This window comes from Oncorhynchus tshawytscha, linkage group LG26 (genome assembly GCF_018296145.1).
Source record: "Oncorhynchus tshawytscha isolate Ot180627B linkage group LG26, Otsh_v2.0, whole genome shotgun sequence".
Taxonomy (NCBI): domain Eukaryota; kingdom Metazoa; phylum Chordata; class Actinopteri; order Salmoniformes; family Salmonidae; genus Oncorhynchus; species Oncorhynchus tshawytscha.
In genome coordinates this window covers 46,077,692-46,098,857 of record NC_056454.1, presented here as the reverse complement: position 1 = coordinate 46,098,857, position 21,166 = coordinate 46,077,692, and the positions used below count along the sequence as shown (strand labels likewise).

Genomic DNA, 21,166 nt, shown 5'->3' with positions numbered 1-21,166 from the left:
CTGTTAATGGCACATTGTTTTCATATGGATGTTCTGGTGAACAAAATCCAATACAGTTAAATAATCACTATCTTTTTTGGGCCAATATAAAATCGATATTTGATTACAAGTATCAATTTGTTTCTACTATAGGTAACTAACAATCAGCCCACAGTATACCACCCTGTATCCCACTGTGGGCTTGCCACTAAGCATGGTCGGTCCTGGTTGGTCCCTGGATGGGAGACCAGATGCTGCTGGAAGTGGTGTTGGAGGGTCAGTAGGAGGCACTCTTTCCTCTGGTCTAAAAAAATATATATCCCAATGCCCCAGGGCAGTGATTGGGGATTTTTTTTAAATTCAAATTTTTCACTCCGGACGTTTTATCGACAGCAGAGTCTCACAACTCAATCGCTTGTTGAAAACTGTTTTCTGCCCCTCCCAAAAGATAGAATTTGTAGATAATTGGCCCTCTTTCTGGGACTCACCCACAAACAGGACCAAGCCTGGCCTGTTGAGGAGTGACGGACTCCATCCTAGCTGGAGGGGTGATCTCATCTTATCTACGAATATAGACTGGGCTCTAACTCCCCTAGCTCCACAATGAAATAGGGTGCAGGCCAGGCAGCAGGCTGTTAGCCAGTCTGCCAGCTTAGTGGGGTCTGCCACTAGCACAGTCAGTGTAGTTAGCTCAGCTATCCCCATTGAGACCGTGTCTGTGCCTCGACCTAGGTTGGGCAAAACTAAACATGGCGGTGTTCGCCTTAGCAATCTCACTAGAATAAAGATCTCCATTCCTGCCATTATTGAAAGAGATTGTGATACCTCACATCTCAAAATAGGCCTACTTAATGTTAGATCCCTCACTTCAAAGGCAGTTATAGTCAATGAACTAATCACTGATCATAATCTTGACGTGATTGGCCTGACTGAAACATGGCTTAAGCCTGATGAATTTACTGTGTTAAATGCGGCCTCACCTCCTGGTTACACTTGTGACCATATCCCCCATGCATCCCGCAAAGGTGGAGGTGTTGCTAACATTTACGATAGCAAATTTCAATTTACAAAACCCTCCCCAACGTTTTCGTCTTTTGAGCTTCTAGTCATGAAAACTATGCAGCCTAATAACTTTTTTTAGCTACTGTTTACAGGCCTCCTGGGCCATATACAGCGTTCCTCACTGAGTTCCCTGAATTCCTATCGGACCTTGTAGTCATAGCAGATAATATTCACATTTTTGGTTGACTTTAATATTCACATGGAAAAGTCCACAGACGGGGCCTCCCAGGTAGCGCAGTGGTTAAGGGCGTTGTACTGCATCGCTAGCTGTGCCACCAGAGACTTTGGGTTTGCACCCAGGCTCTGTCGCAACCGGCCGCGACCGGGAGGTCCGTGGGGCAATGCACAATTGGCCTAGCGTCGTCCGGGTTAGGGAGGGCTTGGCCTTTAGGGATATCCTTGTCTCATCACGCACTAGCGACTCCTGTGGCGGGCCAGGCGCAGTGTGCGCTAACCAAGGTTGCCAGGTGCACGGTGTTTCCTCCGACACATTGGTGCGGCTGGCTTCCGGGTTGGATGCGCGCTGTGTTAAGAAGCAGTGCGGCTTGGTTGGGTTGTGTATCGGAGGACGCATGACTTTCAACCTTCGTTTCTCCCGAGCCCGCACGGGAGTTGTAGCGATGAGACAAGATAGTAGCTACTAAACAATTGGATACCATGAAATTGGGGAGAAAAAGGGGTAAAAAAAAAGACTAGTTAATGCCCTTCCAGACTCCCTCTGCTGACCCAAGGACGTCAGAGGACAAAAATCAGTTAACCACCTAACTGAGGAACTCAATTTAACCTTGCGCAATACCCTAGATGCAGTTGCACCCCTAAAAACTAAAATCATTTGTCATAAGAAACTAGCTCTCTGGTATACAGAAAATACCCAAGCTCTGAAACAACCTTCCAGAAAATTGGAACGGAAATGGTGCCACACCAAACTGGAAGTCTTCCGATGAGCTTGGAAAGACTTACCGTGCAGTATCGAAGAGCCCTCACTGCTGCTTGATCATCCTATTTTTCCAACTTAATTGAGGAAAATAAGAACAATCCGAAATTTATTTTTGATACTGTCGCAAAGCTAACTTAATAAAAGCAGCATTCCCCAAGAGAGGATGGCTTTCACTTCAGCAGCAATAAATTCATGAGCTTCTTCGAGGAAAAGATTATGATCATTAGAAAGCAAATTACGGACTCCTCTTTACTGCGTATTCCTCCAAAGCTCAGCTCTCTGAGTCTGCACAACTCTGCCAGAACCTAGGATCAAGGGAGACACTCAAGTGTTTTAGTACTTTATCTCTTGACACAATTATGAAAATAATCATGGCCTCTAAACCTTCAAGCTGCATACTGGACCCGATTCCAACTAAACTATTGAAAGAGCTGCTTCCTGTGCTTGGCCCTCCTATGTTGAACATAATAAACGGCTCTCTATCCACCGGATGTGTACCAAACTCACTAAAAGTGGCAGTAATAAAGCCTTTCTTGAAAAAGCCAAACCTTGACACAGAAAATATTAAAAACTATCGGCCTATATCGAATCTTCCATTCCTCTCAATTTTTTGGGAAAAAACCTGTGGTGCAGCAACTCACTGCCTTCCTGAAGACAAACAATGTATACGAAATGCTTCAGTCTGGTTTTAGACCCCATCATAGCACTGAGACTGCACTTGTGAAGGTGGTAAATTACCTTTTAATGGCATCAGACCGAGGCTCTGCATCTGTCCTCGTGCTCCTCGACCTTAGTGCTGCTTTTGATACCCTCGATCACCACATTCTTTTGGAGAGATTGGAAACCCATATTGGACTACACGGACAAGTTCTGGCCTGGTTTAGATCTTATCTGATGGAAAGATTGTTTGTTTGTCTCTGTGAATGGTTTGTCCTCTGACAAATCAACTGTAAATTCCGGTGTTCCTCAAGGTTCCATTTTAGGACCACTATTGTTTTCACTATATATATACCCCTTGGGGATGTCATTCGAAAACATAATGTTAACTTTCACAACTATGCGAATTACACACAGCTGTACATTTCAATGAAACATGGTGAAGCCCCAAAATTGCCCTCGCTAGAAGCCTGTGTTTCAGACATAAGGAAGTGGATGGCTGCAACCTTTCTACTTTTAAACTCGGACAAAACAGAGATGATTGTCCAAGAAACAAAGAGATCTTCTGTTGAAAAAGTTAACCTCCAATCAGATTGTCAGATCTACATGATGTAACCGCTACTTCTCAGAGGTGTGACAATTGGGAATGTTGAATTCCTAAGACAACACATAGCAAATTGTTGCATACAGTTGATAAGAAGAGTCCCTTCTGGGGCTGGGCTGCCCTACAACGGCACCTAAGTATATTGCTAATGTCGTATTGTGAAGTCCATGGCAATTCCTAGATCAAGAGAAACACCCAGTCCATGTGTATAACACTGGTAGCTGTCAGAGTTTCCACTGGTAGAACAAGATGACAGAGATGAGGTAAAGAGAGGAGAGAGACTGCAGGCTTATAAGGAAATTAGGCTTGGATAATATCATATTATAGTCTTAGCAGAGATGAAAGAAGATCTAATTTCTTCCCAGTTTAGGACCTCCTATGTATGCACAGGCTGTTTATGTGGCTAATCATATAATTACATGTAGAATCCCTATTAATTTCAATAGGATCTCTTATATTATTCATTTGACCTTTAACTAGGCAAGTCAGTAGAACTACCCATCCCGGATCCGGGAGAATTGTCATCAACTACACTAATTAGCATAATGCAATGGACAAAAAATCTTACTAGCAAATATTCATATTCATGAAATCACAAGTGAAATATAGTGAAACACAGCTTAGCCTTTTGTTAATCATCCTGTCATCTCAGATTTTCAAACTATGCTTTACAGCCAAAGCCAGACAAGCATTTGTGTAAGTTTATCGATAGCCTAGCATAGCATTATGTCCAGCTAGCAGCAGGAAGCTTGGTCATGAAAATCAGAAAAGCAATCAAATGAAATCGTTTACCTTTGATGAGCTTCGGATGTTTTCACTCACGAGACTCCCAGTTTAGACAGCAAATGTTCATTAGGTTCCATGAAGATTATTTTTTATAGCCGAAATACCTCCTTTTGTTGTTCACGTTTTGTTGAGAAATCCACCGGAAATTGAGGTCACGACAACGGCAAAAAAAAAAAATACAAATTAGATCCATAATGTCGACAGAAACATGGCAAACGTTTTTTATAATCAATCCTCAAGGTGTTTTTCAAATATCTATTCGATAATATATCAACCAGGACAATTGGCTTTTCAGTAGGAGCGAAAGGAACAATGGCTGCCTTTGTCTATTATGCACAAATCACTCTGAGATCCACCACCTGACCACTGACGCAATGTTGTCGTTCACGCTCATTTTTCAAAATAAAAGCCTGAAACTATGTCTAGTGGTTGTAGACACATTAGGGAAGCCATAGAAAAAGGAATCTGGTTGATATCCCTTTCAATGCTCAATAGGGATGCATAGGAACGCAGAGGTTTCAAAATAAGAGTCACTTCCTGATTGGATTTTTCTCAGGCTTTCGCCTGCAATATCAGTTCTGTTACACTCACAGACAATATTTTTACAGTTTGGAAACTTTAGAGTGTTTTCTATCCTATGCTGTCAATTATATGCATATTCTAGCATCTGGTCCTGAGAAATATCAAATCAAATCAAATTTATTTATATAGCCCTTCATACATCAGCTGATATCTCAAAGTGCTGTACAGAAACCCAGCCTAAAACCCCAAACAGCAAGCAATGCAGGTGTAGAAGCACGGTGGCTAGGAAAAACTCCCTAGAAAGGCCAAAACCTAGGAAGAAACCTAGAGAGGAACCAGGCTATGTGGGGTGGCCAGTCCTCTTCTGGCTGTGCCGGGTGGAGATTATAACAGAACACGGCCAAGATGTTCAAATGTTCATAAATGACCAGCATGGTCGAATAATAATAAGGCAGAACAGTTGAAACTGGAGCAGCAGCACGGCCAGGTGGACTGGGGACAGCAAGGAGTCATCATGTCAGGTAGTCCTGGGTCATGGTCCTAGGGCTCAGGTCCTCCGAGAGAGAGAGAAAGAGAGAATTAGAGAACGCACACTTAGATTCACACAGGACACCGAATAGGACAGGAGAGGTACTCCAGATATAACAAACTGACCCTAGCCCCCCGACACATTAACTACTGCAGCATAAATACTGGAGGCTGAGACAGGAGGGGTCAGGAGACACTGTGGCCCCATCCGAGGACACCCCCAGACAGGGCCAAACAGGAAGGATATAACCCCACCCACTTTGCCAAAGCACAGCCCCCACACCACTAGAGGGATATCTCCAACCACCAACTTAATAACATGAGACAAGGCTAAGTATAGCCCACAAAGATCTCCGCCATGGCACAACCCAAGGGGGGGCGCCAACCCAGACAGGACGACCACATCAGTGAATCAACCCACTCAGGTGACGCACCCCTTCCAGGGACGGCATGAGAGAGCCCCAGTAAGCCAGTGACTCAGCCCCTGTAATAGGGTTAGAGGCAGAGAATCCCAGTGGGAAGAGGGGAACCGGCCAGGCAGAGCCAGCAAGGGCGGTTCGTTGCTCCAGAGCCTTTCCGTTCACCTTCCCACTCCTGGGCCAGACTACACTCAATCATATGAACCACTGAAGAGATAAGTCTTCAGTAAAGACCTAAAGGTTGAGACCGAGTTTGCGTCTCTGACATGGGTAGGCAGACCGTTCCATAAAAATGGAGCTCTATAGGAGAAAGCCCTGCCTCCAGCTGTTTGCTTAGAAATTCTAGGGACATTTAGGAAATAGCCCGTTTACTTTGGGAACGTTATTTTTCCAAAACTGAAAATAGTGTCCCCTAGTTTCAAGAGGCTTCCAAATTCTTATTTTCAATCACGGCCTAGGAACAGTGGGTTCACTGACTTGTTCAGGGGCAGAATGACAGATTTTTACCTTGTCAGCTCGGGGATTCAATCGTGCAACCTTTCGGTTACTAGTCCAACGCTCTAACCACTAGGCTACCTGCCGCCACATCTCTGTGGGTCTAGTCGTAAAGATTTGTCATTTAACTTGTTAAAATTGATGAACTTTTATTGTGTCATGATGTTTTTATCTGATTGTCAAACGATCACTTCACCTCCTTTACTAGGCCTCCCGTGCACGCTCACCCTCTCGCAGCCTGTTTCAGTGGTGAATGGAGAGAGACATCTTTTACACAAAACACCAACAAGTGTAATGACATTTGGCCATCGTCATTAGGCCTGAATTTATGCGTCCATTACGTGTCTCGGCGTCGGACAGTCATCTCTGCCTTGGCAAAATGTCTGTGTTTTCGTGGAACCACATCGTATTTCTGAGTGTTGGCTATACCACCCGTTTTCAAGTCCATTTTCACATTTGTCATGCCTCTGACATGATGTAATGATAAATAGTGGCGCAATAGCCTACAGTTTTCTTGACATTTTATTTGAATTACTGTGATGTTTTACCAGTACAGAGTGCCCCCGCTATTTATTTTGCCGAGACGCCGTACCGGACCACCTTAGTAGTCTTAAACAGAGGGGACATTGGAAATAAACAGGTCGTATACCTGGTCCTAACGATATTAAGACTACACTAGATTAAAGTCAACGAGGTCACCATCTAAAGGAGGAGAACAACAGATACATTTGGCTCGGTAATTCAATTTATCCAGGAGTAATTCCCAGTGATGCTGAGCAGAATTTTGGACAACCAATCGCAGTGCTCCAATGGATAGCAACTGTTGTCCAGTCTGACAAGCTCACTTTTAAATCACATTAAAGGGCGATGCCAGTGAGGGCTAGCCAGTGAGGGCTAGCCAGTGAGGGCTATGGCAAAAAACAAATACTTTTCTAAATGCTCAGGAGGTTGGTGGCACCTTAATCAGGGAGGAGGGGCTTGTGGTAATGTCTGGAGTGAAATTAATGAATTATGGTATCAAATATATCAAACACGTGGTTTCCAGGTGTTTGATGCCATTCCATTCACTCAGTTCCAGCCATTATTATGAGCTGTCCTCCCCTCAGCCGCCTCCTATCAGTTCCAGCCATTATTATGAGCTGTCCTCCCCTCAGCCGCCTCCTATCAGTTCCAGCCATTATTATGAGCCGTCCTCCCCTCAGCAGCCTGTGATTCCTGAAATGCAGAGCTTGTTGGAGTATTTTCCGAATCCAAAATGATACTTTTTTTTACATTGTTTGTTATCTCAGCTGGTTAGCTAGCTCTCAGTCTCATTGATCACCAAATGTTGTTTACTAAAAATGTATGTTAGCTAGCTCTGTCTCATTGATCACCATATGTTGTTTACTAAACATGTATGTTAGCTAGCTCTCAGTCTCATTGATCACCAAATGCTGTTTACTAAAAATGTATGTTAGCTAGCTCTGTCTCATTGATCACCATATGTTGTTTATTAAACATGTATGTTAGCTAGCTCTCAGTCTCATTGATCACCAAATGCTGTTTACTAAAAATGTATGTTAGCTAGCTAATGAAGTTAGTTATGAATACAACTCCCATCTGCTGTCAACATCAAAAGTGGTTAAAGCTGACTGCATGCTGACAGTGAATTCAAAGCTATTCAGTTGGCTGGCTAGCCTTATATACTACAAACATCATTTGACCAGGTTACCATGAAGCAATTGTAATGACCGACCACCACAACATACCCAAGAATTTCCTGATTAGCAAGGGACGGTCTGTTTAATTTCATTGTGTATTAGAATTACAGTTTGAGATCATTATGAGGGGAATGTGTGGTTGAATGGTGAATTGGCTTCCCAGGAAAAGGTTGCAACAGTAACCAAGGGGGGCGGGGCTTAGCGAAGGGTCAGCTGAGTCACTGGGCATGTATTAAAGACAATTTAGGGTAATTCCGGAATCTGGATTGGCTGTACAGCCTTTACTGCAGAAGTCAGGGCATTCATTCATCCTTCTTGTGCTTCGTGGAGCGGAGCTGTTGTCAAGGAAGTTGTCAAGGAAGTGAGTTTGTGTTTATACAGGACGTATTGCCCCCACTTACCGTTAGCCAATCATGTCAATACAGAGCTATACAGCAAAACCAATTGTTAGCCTTCAAGCTCTGCAACACACCACCTGGACCAACTTGACATCCCTTCTCTCTCCCTGAAAGGTTCAACGTGACATCCCTTCTCTCTCCCTCTCGCTCCCTGAAACACTCCCCTCTCCCTCCCACCCCCTGAAACATTCAAATTGACATCCCTTCTCTCTCCCTCCCGCTCCCTGAAACACTCCCCTCTCCCTCCCACCCCCTGAAACATTCAACTTGACATCCCTTCTCTCTCCCTGAAACGTTCAACTTGACATCACTTCTCTTTCCCTGAAATGTTCAACTTGACGTCACTTCTCTCTTGCTCCCTGAAACATTCAACTTGACGTCACTTCTCTCTCCCCCTGAAACATTCAACTTGACATCACTTCTCTCTCCCCCTGAAACATTCAACTTGACGTCACTTCTCTCTCTCCCCCTGAAACGTTCAACTTGACATCACTTCTCTCTCCCCCTGAAACGTTCAACTTGACGTCACTTCTCTCTCCCCCTGAAATGTTCAACTTGACGTCACTTCTCTCTCCCCCTGAAACATTCAACTTGACGTCACTTCTCTCTCCCCCTGAAATGTTCAACTTGACGTCACTTCTCTCTCCACCTGAAACATTCAACTTGACATCACTTCTCTCTCCGCCTGAAACGTTCAACTTGACGTCACTTCTCTCTCCCCTGAAATTCAACTTGACATCACTTCTCTCTCCCCTGAAACGTTCAACTTGACGTCACTTCTCTCTCCCCCTGAAACATACAACTTGACATCACTTCTCTCTCTCCCCTGAAACGTTCAACTTGACGTCACTTCTCTCTCCCCTGAAACATTCAACTTGACGTCACTTCTCTCTCTCCCTGAAACGTTCAACTTGACGTCACTTCTCTCTCCACCTGAAACATACAACTTCTCTCTCCCTGAAACGTCACTTCTCTCTCCCCCTGAAACGTTCAACTTGACGTCACTTCTCTCTCTCTCCCTGAAACGTTCAACTTGACATCACTTCTCTCTCCCCCTGAAACGTTCAACTTGACGTCACTTCTCTCTCCCCCTGAAATGTTCAACTTGACGTCACTTCTCTCTCCCCCTGAAACATTCAACTTGACATCACTTCTCTCTCCCCCTGAAACTTTCAACTTGACGTCACGTCTCTCTTGCTCACTGAAACATTCAACTTGACATCATCTCTCACCCCCTGAAACTAGAGGTCAACCGATTATGATTTTTCAATGCCGATACCGATATCGATTATTGGAGGACCAAAAAAAGCCGGTACCAATGAATCGGATGATTAAAAAAACATGTATTTGTAATAATGACAATTACAACAATACTGAATGAACACTTACTTTAACTTAATATAATACAACAATAAAATCAATTTAGCCTCAAATAAATAATGAAACATGTTCAATTTGGTTTAAATAATGCAAAAACAAAGTGTTGGAGAAGAAAGTAAAAGTGAAATATGTGCCATGCTAACGTTTAAGTTCCTTGCTCAGAACATGAGAACTGTCACGCCTTGGTCTTAGTATTTTGTGTTTTCTTTATTTATTTGGTCAGGCCAGGGTGTGACATGGGTTTATTTTGTGGTGTGTTTTTGTATTGGGTTTTAGTAGGTATTGGGATTGTGGCTGAGTAGGGTTGTCTAGGAGAGTCTATGGCTGCCTGAGGCTGTTCTCAATCAGAGTCAGGTGATTCTCGTTGTCTCTGATTGGGAACCATATTTAGGTAGCCCGGGTTTCACTGTGTGTTTGTGGGTGATTGTTCCTGTCTCTGTGTTTGTTGTCACGAGATAGGCTCAGTCACTTAGATTTTTCTTTTTTCCTTGTTTTGGAAGAGAAGAGAAGAGAAGAGAAGAGAGAAGAGAAGAGAAGAGAAGAGAAGAGAAGAGAAGAAGAGAAGAGAAGAGAAGAGAAGAGAAGAGAAGAGAACGTGCGCCATTCTCCTTGCGGAGATGGTGCTAAATCCATCAACACAGTCGGTCCCTGGGATTGGGCTGGCCAACACGATTCGGTTTGCTTGGAAGGAAAAGGAGTTGGAGCCTTTAGGACGGGAAACTTTTGGAAGGATAATATTGATGGGGATTCTAAAGCTGACGGTGAAGGATGTGTTTTGTTTCCAAGGCAACTCGTTGGAGGGAGCATACGACGTGGCACTATATACAGAGGAGAAACACGATGATATCCTGAGAAGGGCAAGAGCAGTGGGAGGTGAGAGGCCGATGAGCCACTATGAAATGACAAGCCTGGCGAAGAACAACTTTAGGGTTGTAACTGTCAACATTTACAACCCATACGTTAAGGACGAAGAGGTGAGGGCCTTTCTGGGGAGATACATGGATAACGTCTCCTCAGCAAGGCACCTCAAAGACTCCCTTGGGTTTTGGAATGGGAGGAGAGGCTTCCAGGCCCTCCTCAGAGAGGACCCAAAGGGACATGGTGGCTACCTCCATCCTCCTGCTATGTTCTCCCTAGGGGCTGACAGGGGGACGTTGTTTTATGCACGTCAGCCCCCATTTTGCAGGCGCTGTATGGCCTACGGCCACATATTCGCCTCGTGCAGCACAAGAAAATGCAGATTTTGTGGATCTGAGGAACACGAGGCGAGGGATTGTGACAAGCCTAAGGCGTGCCACGGGTGTGGCTCGTCAGCACACCTGTGGCGGGGTGCCCGGCTCGTCAGAGGTCATATGCGTCTGCGGCTGGGGGAGCAGGAGCGGGGGATGGGGGAAGAAGAGGAGGGGAAGGAAGCACGACTCATGACCAGAGTACAGGTCCAGAGGGGAAGGCCGCAAGGAAGGAGGAGGAGCAAGAAGCGGCGGATGGAAGAGAGAAGGAAACAGAAGGCACGGGAGTAGGAGAACCAGGAAAAGCGGCGGAAGAAGGCAACCGAGTGGAGGAGCATGAGAGAGAAGAAAGCGAGGGAGGAGTGTTGGAGAAGGAGACGGTGGAAGAGCAAGTGGAGTGGGGGGAAAGTGCCCTGGTGGAAGAGATGAGGGGTATGGTGGAGGAGCTGGCTATCTCTCCACTGCCGCCATCACTAAAGAAGAGAATGAAGAGGAGGGTGCGATTGGCCGACAGTGAGAGGGAGGGGATGGTCAAGAGAGTGATGGGGGGGGGGACAAACCTCTGGGTTGCTGCTGGTCTCCCCAGGCCCTCAACTTCTGTTGGGTGGGGACACACCTAACAAGACTCAGGATTGGGTACAGGAGGAGGTGGGGAGTTTTTTGTTTGGGGACTCAGCCTCCCCGATTTTTTTCCAAACCAGCTGCAGCACTGGGGAGGGGGAGGAGTGTGGGAGTAGATCCAGGGTGCAGGGCACCCCGGAGCCAAACACTATTCCTGCATCCTGGGTTGGTGAGATGGAGGAAGAGGGGGGGATGTCGGGAGTACGGATGGTGTTTTCACCGGTAGATATGGAGCAGGGGAGCATCGGGTGAGTCTCCTGTTTTTTTTTTCTGTCTGGGTTTAGAATTTGAGTGTATTACATGTTTTTATTTCATTCTTTCATGGGGTCTAATTTTACTTTTGTTAGTTTAAATGTAAGGGGTTTAAGGGATTTTGTTAAGAGAAGGGCGGTTTTTAGTTATTTGGAGGGTGTGGGGTTTGATTTTAGTTTTTTTACAGGAGGATCACCTGAGGGATGGAGGGGATGTTAGTAGGTTTAAGAGGGAGTGGGACAAGGGGGAGTCGGTTTGGGGTATTGGAGGGGTGCACTCATCGGGGGTAGGGATTTTGTGTGGGCACAGGGAGGTAAAAGTGGAGGATTCTTTTGTGGTAATGCAGGGGAGGGTTATAGGGGTGGATGTCACGATAAGGGATTGTAAATTTAGATTAGTGGTGGTGTATGGGCCACAGGTGGTGGCAGACAGGAGGGAGATGGTGGACTGTCTGACGCCCCTGTGTGTCACAAATAGGAAATTAGTGATAGGGGGATTTTAATACAGATTTAGGAATAGGGGGGGATAGCAGTGCAGGCGCCATTACCGGGCTAATGGCTTGCCATGGTCTGGTAGATGGTGGTCTGCACACTACTCCGAAAATGGCCGGTCCTACATGGCGCAACTCCAGGGGGGTTGAGCGGAGGCTCGACTATATTTTTGTACCCAGGTCTTTGGGTAAGTTGTCTGGGCGGCTGTTGCCTGTTTTCTTTTCGGATCACGACGGGGTGCTCTTGCAGGTGGGGTCGCCAGTCTGTCTCTTTGGTAGGGGGTACTGGAAGTTAGATCGGGATGTGCTGGAGGAGCAGGCTTTTGTTGACGGGTTTTATGGTTTCTTTTGAGATTTGAAGGCCTCCGGTCCATGTGCGAGGGGGTGTTAGAGTGGTGGGAATTAGTTAAGGTGAGGATTAGGGCTTTTATAATAGGGTATTGCAAGAGGAAAAAAAGGGAGGAGAGGAGGGAGGTGGATCGTATCCAAAGGTTAATTGAACTCGAGTACGAGGCAGGCAACCTCGGCGGGTCGTTTGACTGGGAGAGATTCGCAACCCTAAAGGCGCAGCTCAGGGAGTTGCAGGAGCGGAAGGCTCAAGCTTTCCTGGAGCGTGCGCATAGTGGCTTTCTAGAACACAACGAGACTTGTTCTGCTATGTTCTTTAAGTCGGTTAGGGCCAGACAGAGTAGGAAGGTAATGCATGGCATTAGGGAAGAAAATGGTAGTATAGTTAGAGAACCAGAGGATATGGTCAGGGTGACAACTGATCATTTCCAAGGTTTATTTAAGGAAAGGGAAATAGATGTAGAGCAGGGAAATGTGTTTTTAGAACACTTGTCCAGGAGGTTGCCGGAGGACATTAGAGAAGTGATGGAGGCCCAGATTTCACTAGAAGAGGTTGAGAGCGCTCTTAGGAGGATGGGAAAAGGGAAGGTGCCTGGAATGGATGGGCTGCCGGCTGAGTTTTATCTCAAGTTTTGGGGTATACTTGGACCAGTGGTCCTCGAAGTCTTGAAGGCCATCCTTGAGACGGGGGTCCCGGGGGGATCAATGGCTGTTGGTGTGCTGTCACTTTTATATAAGAAGGGGGAAGTAACAGACCTTGGCAACTGGCGGCCGTTGACCATGCTGTGTGTAGATTAAAAGCTACTTGCAAAGGTTTTAGCAGACCGGTTGCGCACAGCCCTTCCCTACGTCGTCCATGAGGATCAGACGTGCGGGGTAGAGGGCCGCTCTATTAGATGGAACCTACAGTTAATCAGGGACTCCATTGCTTGGGTTGAAGATAGAGGACTGCCTTTAATGGTAGCAGCGCTAGATCAGGCGAAAGCCTTTGATCGCGTTATTCAGAGTGTTAGGTCGATTAGGATTTGGGGAGAAGTTCATAGGATGGATTCGTACATTATATGTCGGAGCGGGGTGCCGAGTTAGTGTAAATAGTCACTTGGGTGACGTTTTTGACCTCTCGTCTGGGGTCAGGCAGGGGTGCCCACTCTTGGCTCTCCTCTTCGTTCTGTACATGGAGCCTCTGGGGGCTGCCATTAGGGCAGACACAGGCAGACACTTGACCTCACTTCTCTCTCTCTCTCTCTCTCCCTCTCTCTCGCCCCCTGAAACAGACAACTTGACCTCACTTCTCTCTCTCTCTCTCCCTGAAACAGACAACTTGACATCACTTCTCTCTCTCTCTCTCTCGCTCCCTGAAACAGTCAACTTGACCTCACTTCTCTCTCTCTCTCGCCCCCTGAAACAGTCAACTTGACGTCACTTCTCTCTCTCCCTCTCGCCCCCTGAAACAAACATTCCATTGATAACACCAGCTGGCACATTTGCTTTTGTGTCATAAACCTCTAGGAGTTTTAGAGGAGGAAGGAAGCTGTGCTCTTGTCAACAGTGTGGTAAGAACATAGTCACGCTGTACAACAGCTTAGCAGGAGTGACATAAAGACAAAGGACTAAATACTTAAAGAGCAGAAGCCTAAGAACCTCTTTTCACTGCACTACTTTGACAACACAAACTAGGTCCAGGAGAGATAGTGTAAAGAGACGGACATAAACTCAGCAAAAAAAGAAACGTCCTCTCACCGTCAACTGTGTTTCTTTTTCAGCAAATTTAACATATGTAAATATTTGTATGAACATAAAAAGAATCAACAACTGAGACATTAACTGAACAAGTTCCACAGACATGTGACTGACAGAAATGGAATAATGTGTCCCTGAACAAAGGGGGGGGGGGTCAAATTCAAAAGTAACAGTCAGTATCTGGTGTGGCCAGCAGCTGCATTAAGTACTGCAGTGAATATCCTCCTCATGGACAGCACCAGATTTGCCAGGTCTTGCTGTGAGATGTTACCCCAGTCTTCCACCAAGGCACCAACCAGTTGCTAGACATTTCTGGGGGGAATGGCCCGAGTCCTCATCCTCCGATCCAACAGATCCAGACGTGCTCAATGGGATTGAGTTCTGGGCTCTTCGCTGGCCATGGCAGAACACTGACATTCCTGTCTTGCAGGAAATCATGCACAGAACAAGCAGTATGGCTGGTGGCATTGTCATGCTGGAGGGTCATGTCAGGATGAGCCTGCAGGAAGTGTACCACATGAGGGAGGAGGATGTCTTCCCTGTAACGCACAGTGTTAAGATTGCCTGCAATGACAACAAGCTCAGTCCGATGATGCTGTGACACACCGCCCCAGACCATGACTGACCATCCACCTCCAAATCGATCCCGCTCCAGAGTACAGGCCTCGGTGTAACGCTCATTCTTTCAACGATAAATGCAAATCCGACCATCACCCCTGGTGAGACAAAACAGCGACTCATCAGTGAAGAGCACTTTATGGCAGTCATGTCTGGTCCAGCGACGGTGGGTTTGTGCCCATAGGCGATGTTGTTGCCGGTGATGTCTGTTGAGGACCTGCCTTACAACAGGCCTACAAGCACTCATTCCAGCCCCTCTCAGCCTATTGCGGACAGTCTGAGCACTGATCGAGGGATTGTGCGTTCCTGGTGTAACTCGGGCAGTTGTTGTTGCCATCATGTACCTGTCCCGCAGGTGTGATGTTCGGATGATCCGATCCTGTGCAGGTGTTATTACACGTGGTCTGCCAATGCAAGAACGATCAGCTGTCCGTCCTGTCTCCCTGTAGCGCTGTCTTCGGCATCTCAGAGTACGGCCATTGCAATATATTGCCCTGGCCACATCTGCAGTCCTCATGCCTCCTTGCAGCATGCCTAAGGCACGTTCACGCATATGAGCAGGGACCCTGGGCATCTATCTTTTCGTGTTTTTCAGAGTCAGTAGAAAGACCTCTTTAGTGTCCTAAGTTTTCATCACTGTGACCTTAATTGCCTACCATCTGTCAACTGTTCCACAGGTGCATTTTCATTAATTGTTTATGGTTCATTTAACAAGCATGGGAAACAGTGTTTAAAACCCTTTACAATGAAGAATTGTGAAGTTGTTTGAATTTTTACGAATTGTCTTTGAAAGACAGGGTCCTGAAAAAGGGCTGTTTCTTTTTTTTTGCTGAGTTTAGATTAACATTTCTCTTTAAGAGACATCTCCCACATTGCCTCTGATACCACATACCCCCCTTTGAGTGGTAACAGTGTAAAGACAAAGATTCAGCCACAATAATTACCTTAATACCAGAAGACAGCAATGTTGCTCTGTTGAAAATCACAGGCTTGTAAAATATCCACACATTTGTGAATCATTGCATGAAGTGTGCAACACTATGTGCAATATGGTTTCGATGCTCCTGTAAAGTTAGAATTGCTATTCTTATTTAGTTTGTTTATTTACCATGGTATTTACGGTATGACAATAGCTGCATGCCCTGATTTCAGAGGCCATATCACCGTAAATGCTGTATGACCACTGCAGATGTCAGATTGACCATGCAGAGCCTTTTACTGTATGAGCCTGGACTGAATATCTTCCTCCTCCTGCCACCCCTATTTGAGTCTGTGTGTGTGTGTGTGTGTGTGTGTGTGTGTGTGTGTGTGTGTGTGTGTGTGTGTGTGTGTGTGTGTGTGTGTGTGTGTGTGTGTGTGTGTGCCTTCAATCTGTTCACATCACAGTTAACCTGACTGTCACATTTAGCAGGAGGAACGGGCCATCAGCATCCATCAGACATAGTTAGGACGCAACCCAAATGGCATCCGATTCTCTACATGGACCATAGGGCTCAGCTAAAAAATAACTGCACTATATAGGGAATAGGGTGCAATTTGGGATGCATCCTTAGAGAGAAAACAAGACAAAGGTCAGGACAGACAAGCTGGTACCGGGTAGAACAGAAGACGCCCCCGACTGCAGCCAGCCAGCAGCTGGAAGGGTTGATTGATTTCTAGCAGACACAGAACCCACTGTCTCACTGTACAGGGTTTAACCCATTGAGCGGAGCATAGAGGGGAGATTCACCACACCTCCGCTTATATTTCACACAGCATCAAGTAAAATACAGTCCTCTAGGCTTACTTCTGAAATGCAGTATGTCACTTAAAGGAGGAAATGGATGTATTTATCAAAAAACTAATGTGATGCTCATATTAAGTACATAAAAGCGATCTAGTGGCTTTGGGCTAATATACAGTGCCTTGCTAATATACAGTATTCACCCCCATTGGCGTTTTTCCTATTTTCTTGCATTACAACCCGTAATTTAAATAGATTTTTATTTGGATTTCATGTAATGAACATACACAAAATAGTCCAAATTGGTGAGGTGAAATGAAAAAAAAAAAAACACTAAAAAATCTAAAAAATACAAAACGGAAAAGTGGTGTGTGCATATTTATTCACCCCTTTACTATGAATGAAGCTAAATAAGATCTGGTGCAACCAATTACCTTCAGAAGTCACACAATTAGTTAAATAAAGTCCACCTGTGTGCAATCTAAGTGTCACATGATCTGTCACATGATCTCAGTATATATACTGTTCTGAAAGGCCCCAGAGTCTGCAACACCACTAAGCAAGGGGCTCCACCAAGCAAGTGGCACCATGAAGACCAAGGAGCTCTCCAAACAAGTCAGGGACAAAGTTGTGGAGAAGTACAGATCAGGGTTGGGTTATAAAAAAATATCAGAAACTTTGAACATCTCACAGAGCACCATTAAATCCATTATTAAAAAAAGGCAACAAAGAGACCAAAGATAACCCTGAAGGAGCCGCAAAGCTCCACAGCGGACATGGGAGTATCTGTCCACAGGACCACTTTAAGCCGTACACTCCACAGGGCTGGGCTTTACGGAAGAGTGTCCAGAAAAAAAAACATTGTTTAAAGAAAAAAATAAGCAAACACGTTTGGTGTTCACCAAAAGGCATGTGGGAGCCTCCCCAAACATATGGAAGAAGGTACTCTGGTCAGATGAGACTAAAATTGGGCTTTTTGGCCATCAAGAAAAACGCTATACCTGGTGCAAACCCAACACCTCTCATCACCCCGAGGACACCATCCCCTCAGTGAAGCATGGTGGTGGCAGCATCATGCTGTGTAGATGTTTTTCATCGGCAGGGACTGGGAAATTGGTCAGAATTGAAGGAATGATGGATGATGCTAAATACAGGGAAATTCTTGAGGGAAACCTATTTCAGTCTTCCAGAGATTTGAGACTGGGATGGAGGTTCACCTTCCAGCAGGACAATGACCTTAAGCATACTGTCAAAGCAACACTTGAGTGGTTTAAGGGGAAACATTTAAATGTCTTGGAATGGCATAGTCAAATCCCAGACCTCAATCCAATTTGTGGTATGACTTAAAGATTGCTGTACACCAGCGGAACCCAACTTGAAGGAGCTGGAGCAGTTTTGCCTTTAAGAATGGGCAAAAATCCCAGTGGCTAGATGTGCCAAGCTTATAGAGACATACCCCAAGAGACTTGCAGCTGTAATTGCTGCATAAGGTGGCTCTACAAAGTATTGCCTTTGGGGAGGGGAGGGGGGTGGAGGGTGGGGGGGTGAATAGTTATGCACGCTCAAGTTTTCTGTTTTTTGTCTTTTTTGTTTTTTTGTTTCACAATAGAAAATATTTAGCATCTCCAAAGTGTTGTGTAAATCAAATGATAAAAATCTATTTTAATTCCAGGTTGTAAGGCAACAAAATAGGAAAAATGCCAAGGGGGGGGTCAATACTTTCGCAAGCCACTGTAGCAACACAATGGGATCAGGCCTACTTCCCTACAGATCAGGAAACCTGGTAGATGCTTTGACCTACAGTAAAGTGGGCTCTGACCATCTTTGATCCATTTGTCATATCACATTTTGCTACCATGGTGCTTGGTGTTAAAGGAAACCTTGAAAAGTTCCCCACATAATGGACAGGTTATGGGAATACAGTCGATTTAGGAACTGAGATCCTGTCTCCGGACACTGCTTTGATTAAATCTTTAATTTAAAGAAGCACCTGGCAGCTGTTGAATCTAAAGGGAAAGCAGGAGTGGAAGGTTGTGTGTTAAACTGTATAGTACAGGAAGGTACAGAAAGATGGAGAGACGATCAATCTGGCAGAAGTATTAACAACACACATGCAAAATATACACACGTTTGTATGCACACACACACACACACACACACACACACACACACACACACACACACACACACACACACACACACAACACACAGGAATATATATACACACACACACACACACACAAACAAACATGTAGGAATATATACACACACACACACACAAACAAACATGTAGGAATATACATACACACACACACACACACACACACACACACACACACACACACACACACACACACACACACACACACACACACACACACACACACACACACACACACACACACACCTTCAGTATTCTAGGTTCTGGCCATGGTACCCAGGACTCCCCCCGGCTGCATGCTCCTTGGTCATCCTCTGTCTGCCAAACAGGCTGGGCTGCACCACTCTGGCAGGTGTACCCACAGTTCCTCTCTAAGACTGTACGTAGTCTGTCAAACACAACCACACTGGTGGTGCACCCCATCACTCCAAGTCCAAACAGGCATCACTCACTAGCCTCCTCAGGAGAGTCGGACGATGACCCAGTTCCCCAGATCCAGCCCTCCTCCAGATTGGTTCATCTTGAAAACCAGCCACACCCGGATCCACAACTTCCTAGGATGGCATAGCCCGGAAAGCCTGGAGAGAGAGTTTATCCAGCAAGGGAAAGAAATCTCGGTCAGAGCCACAGCAGAGCAGAGCTCTCCCAGCCTGTGTTTGCAGGATGCCTCAGTCAGCAGTCAGAGAGAGAAAGAGGGAGGCAGAGAGAGAGAGGGAGGCAGAGAGAGAGAGGGAGGCAGAGAGAGAGAGGGAGGGAGAGAGAGAGAGGGAGGAAGAGAGAGTGAGAGATTGGGGGATGAGGGATGCTGTGAGTGCTGCTGCAGCCAACGCTTAACCTTTTTAAAATGCAGCTTCTATCAGCTGCTTCTGCGGATCTCCCTCCCTCCCTCCCTCCCTCCCCCTCCCTCCCTCCCTCCCTCCCTCCCTCCTCCCTCCCTCCCTTCCTTGCCTCTCCCTCCCCTGCCTCTCTCCCTCTCCCCTGCCTCTCCCTTCTTTGAAACCTCAATTCTCTTTTTTCCCCCATATTCACAGTCAGCCTACACATCTGTGAATGAAAATATTAGCTTTTGTTTCATTCTTTGGAGAATGCATTCAGAAAGAAGCAGGCATAACCACAACCTAATCCAGTAGTGAAAGCTCTGCAAGGGGAGGGGATGTGACCACGAAGATCAAGGAGTTGACTAAGGACTAAATTAAGTGTACTAACTCCAGGTCTTCATCCAGAAGGGAGGCTGTTTCTACAGTCAGGCAAAGTAGCTTTGCATTCAGAAGGGAGGCTGTTTCCACAGTCAGGCAAAGTAGCTTTTCATTCAGAAGGGAGGCTGTTTCCACAGTCAGGCAAAGTAGCTTTGCATCCAGAAGGGAGGCTGTTTCCACAGTCAGGCAAAGTAGCTCTACATCCAGAAGGGAGGCTGTTTCCACAGTCAGGCAAAGTAGCGATACATCCAGAAGGGAGGCTGTTTCCACAGTCAGGCAAAGAGGAGCATGACTTATTCAGTCCAAGTGGGAAACAAGGAGCAACAAGGGACAACATTTCCCTGAATCAAATTATTGAGTTAACCTAATTTCCACTTGACTAAATCATGAATAATGACATAGCAGCATACTGATTAAGGAAAGCCTTAATACAAACATTGATTAAAAACTTCATCCTCGGGCCAGGATGTTTGGAAAGCAGTTTTCTAAACGAACATGATCCTCTGTAATCTTCTCGAGCAAGGAAAAGCGAATAAAAAAACTGGATTTGTGGCAAACCTACTCTGTGACTTGACATACTAACAGCAGCTGAGTCAATCAGACTGTATTCAAAGACAAATCTACTTTACGTTAGAAACCTAGAGAATGTCATATATGGTAAAAAAAAAAAAAATGTACTGACCAGTGCTTTTGCTCAAAGTCATCTCTATTTACAAAACACAGCAGAGACGGATAATGATTTAGGCTTTGTGTGCTAAGACAGGGTTTCCAAACTTTTGTTGCCCAGTGACCCCGGCCCAGGCAAACCGGTGACGCCGGGACCCCCAATATACTATATGTTACAAACATTTTTTTTTTAACCTCTTGGATTTAGGGGGCGCTATTTTAATTTTTGGATGAAAAACGTTCCCGTTTTAAACAAGATATTTTGTCACGAAAAGATGCTCGACTATGCATATAATTGACAGCTTTGGAAAGAAAACACTCTGACGTTTCCAAAACTGCAAAGATATTGTCTGTGAGTGCCACAGAACTGATGCTACAGGCGAAACCAAGATAAAAATCCAACCAGGAAGCGCCACATTTTTTGAAACCGCCTCATGCCAATGACTCCTTATATGGCTGTGAATGAGCTACGAATGAGCTTACGTTTTCCACATATTCCCCAAGGTGTCTGCAGCATTGTGACGTCTTTTTAGGCATTTCCATTGAAGAATGGCTGTAAGGGACCATATATAGCATATGGTCACATGGTGTCTCCCGCAGAAAATCTTGCGTAAAATACTGAGGTAGCCATTTTTCCAATCGCTTCTTATGAGAA

At 45.5% G+C, this 21,166-nt stretch overlaps 1 protein-coding gene across 11 annotated transcripts in view; it reads right to left on the bottom strand.

Moving 5' to 3' along the window:
- LOC112224885 (dedicator of cytokinesis protein 9-like) overlaps positions 1-21,166 on the bottom strand; it is a 176,600-nt gene that overhangs the window by 108,615 nt on the left and 46,819 nt on the right. For 7 of the 11 annotated variants that reach the window (XM_042306708.1, XM_042306712.1, XM_042306711.1 and 4 more), the window contains exon 1: positions 18,896-19,500. The exons of 3 other annotated variants lie outside the window; for them this stretch is intronic. In XM_042306708.1, the coding sequence (XP_042162642.1) occupies positions 18,896-19,072 (177 nt within the window). In that variant the 5' untranslated portion in view covers positions 19,073-19,500. Of the gene's footprint in view, positions 1-18,895; positions 19,503-21,166 lie in introns of those variants that run through there. One more of the 11 variants, XM_042306718.1, reaches the window with a different exon arrangement.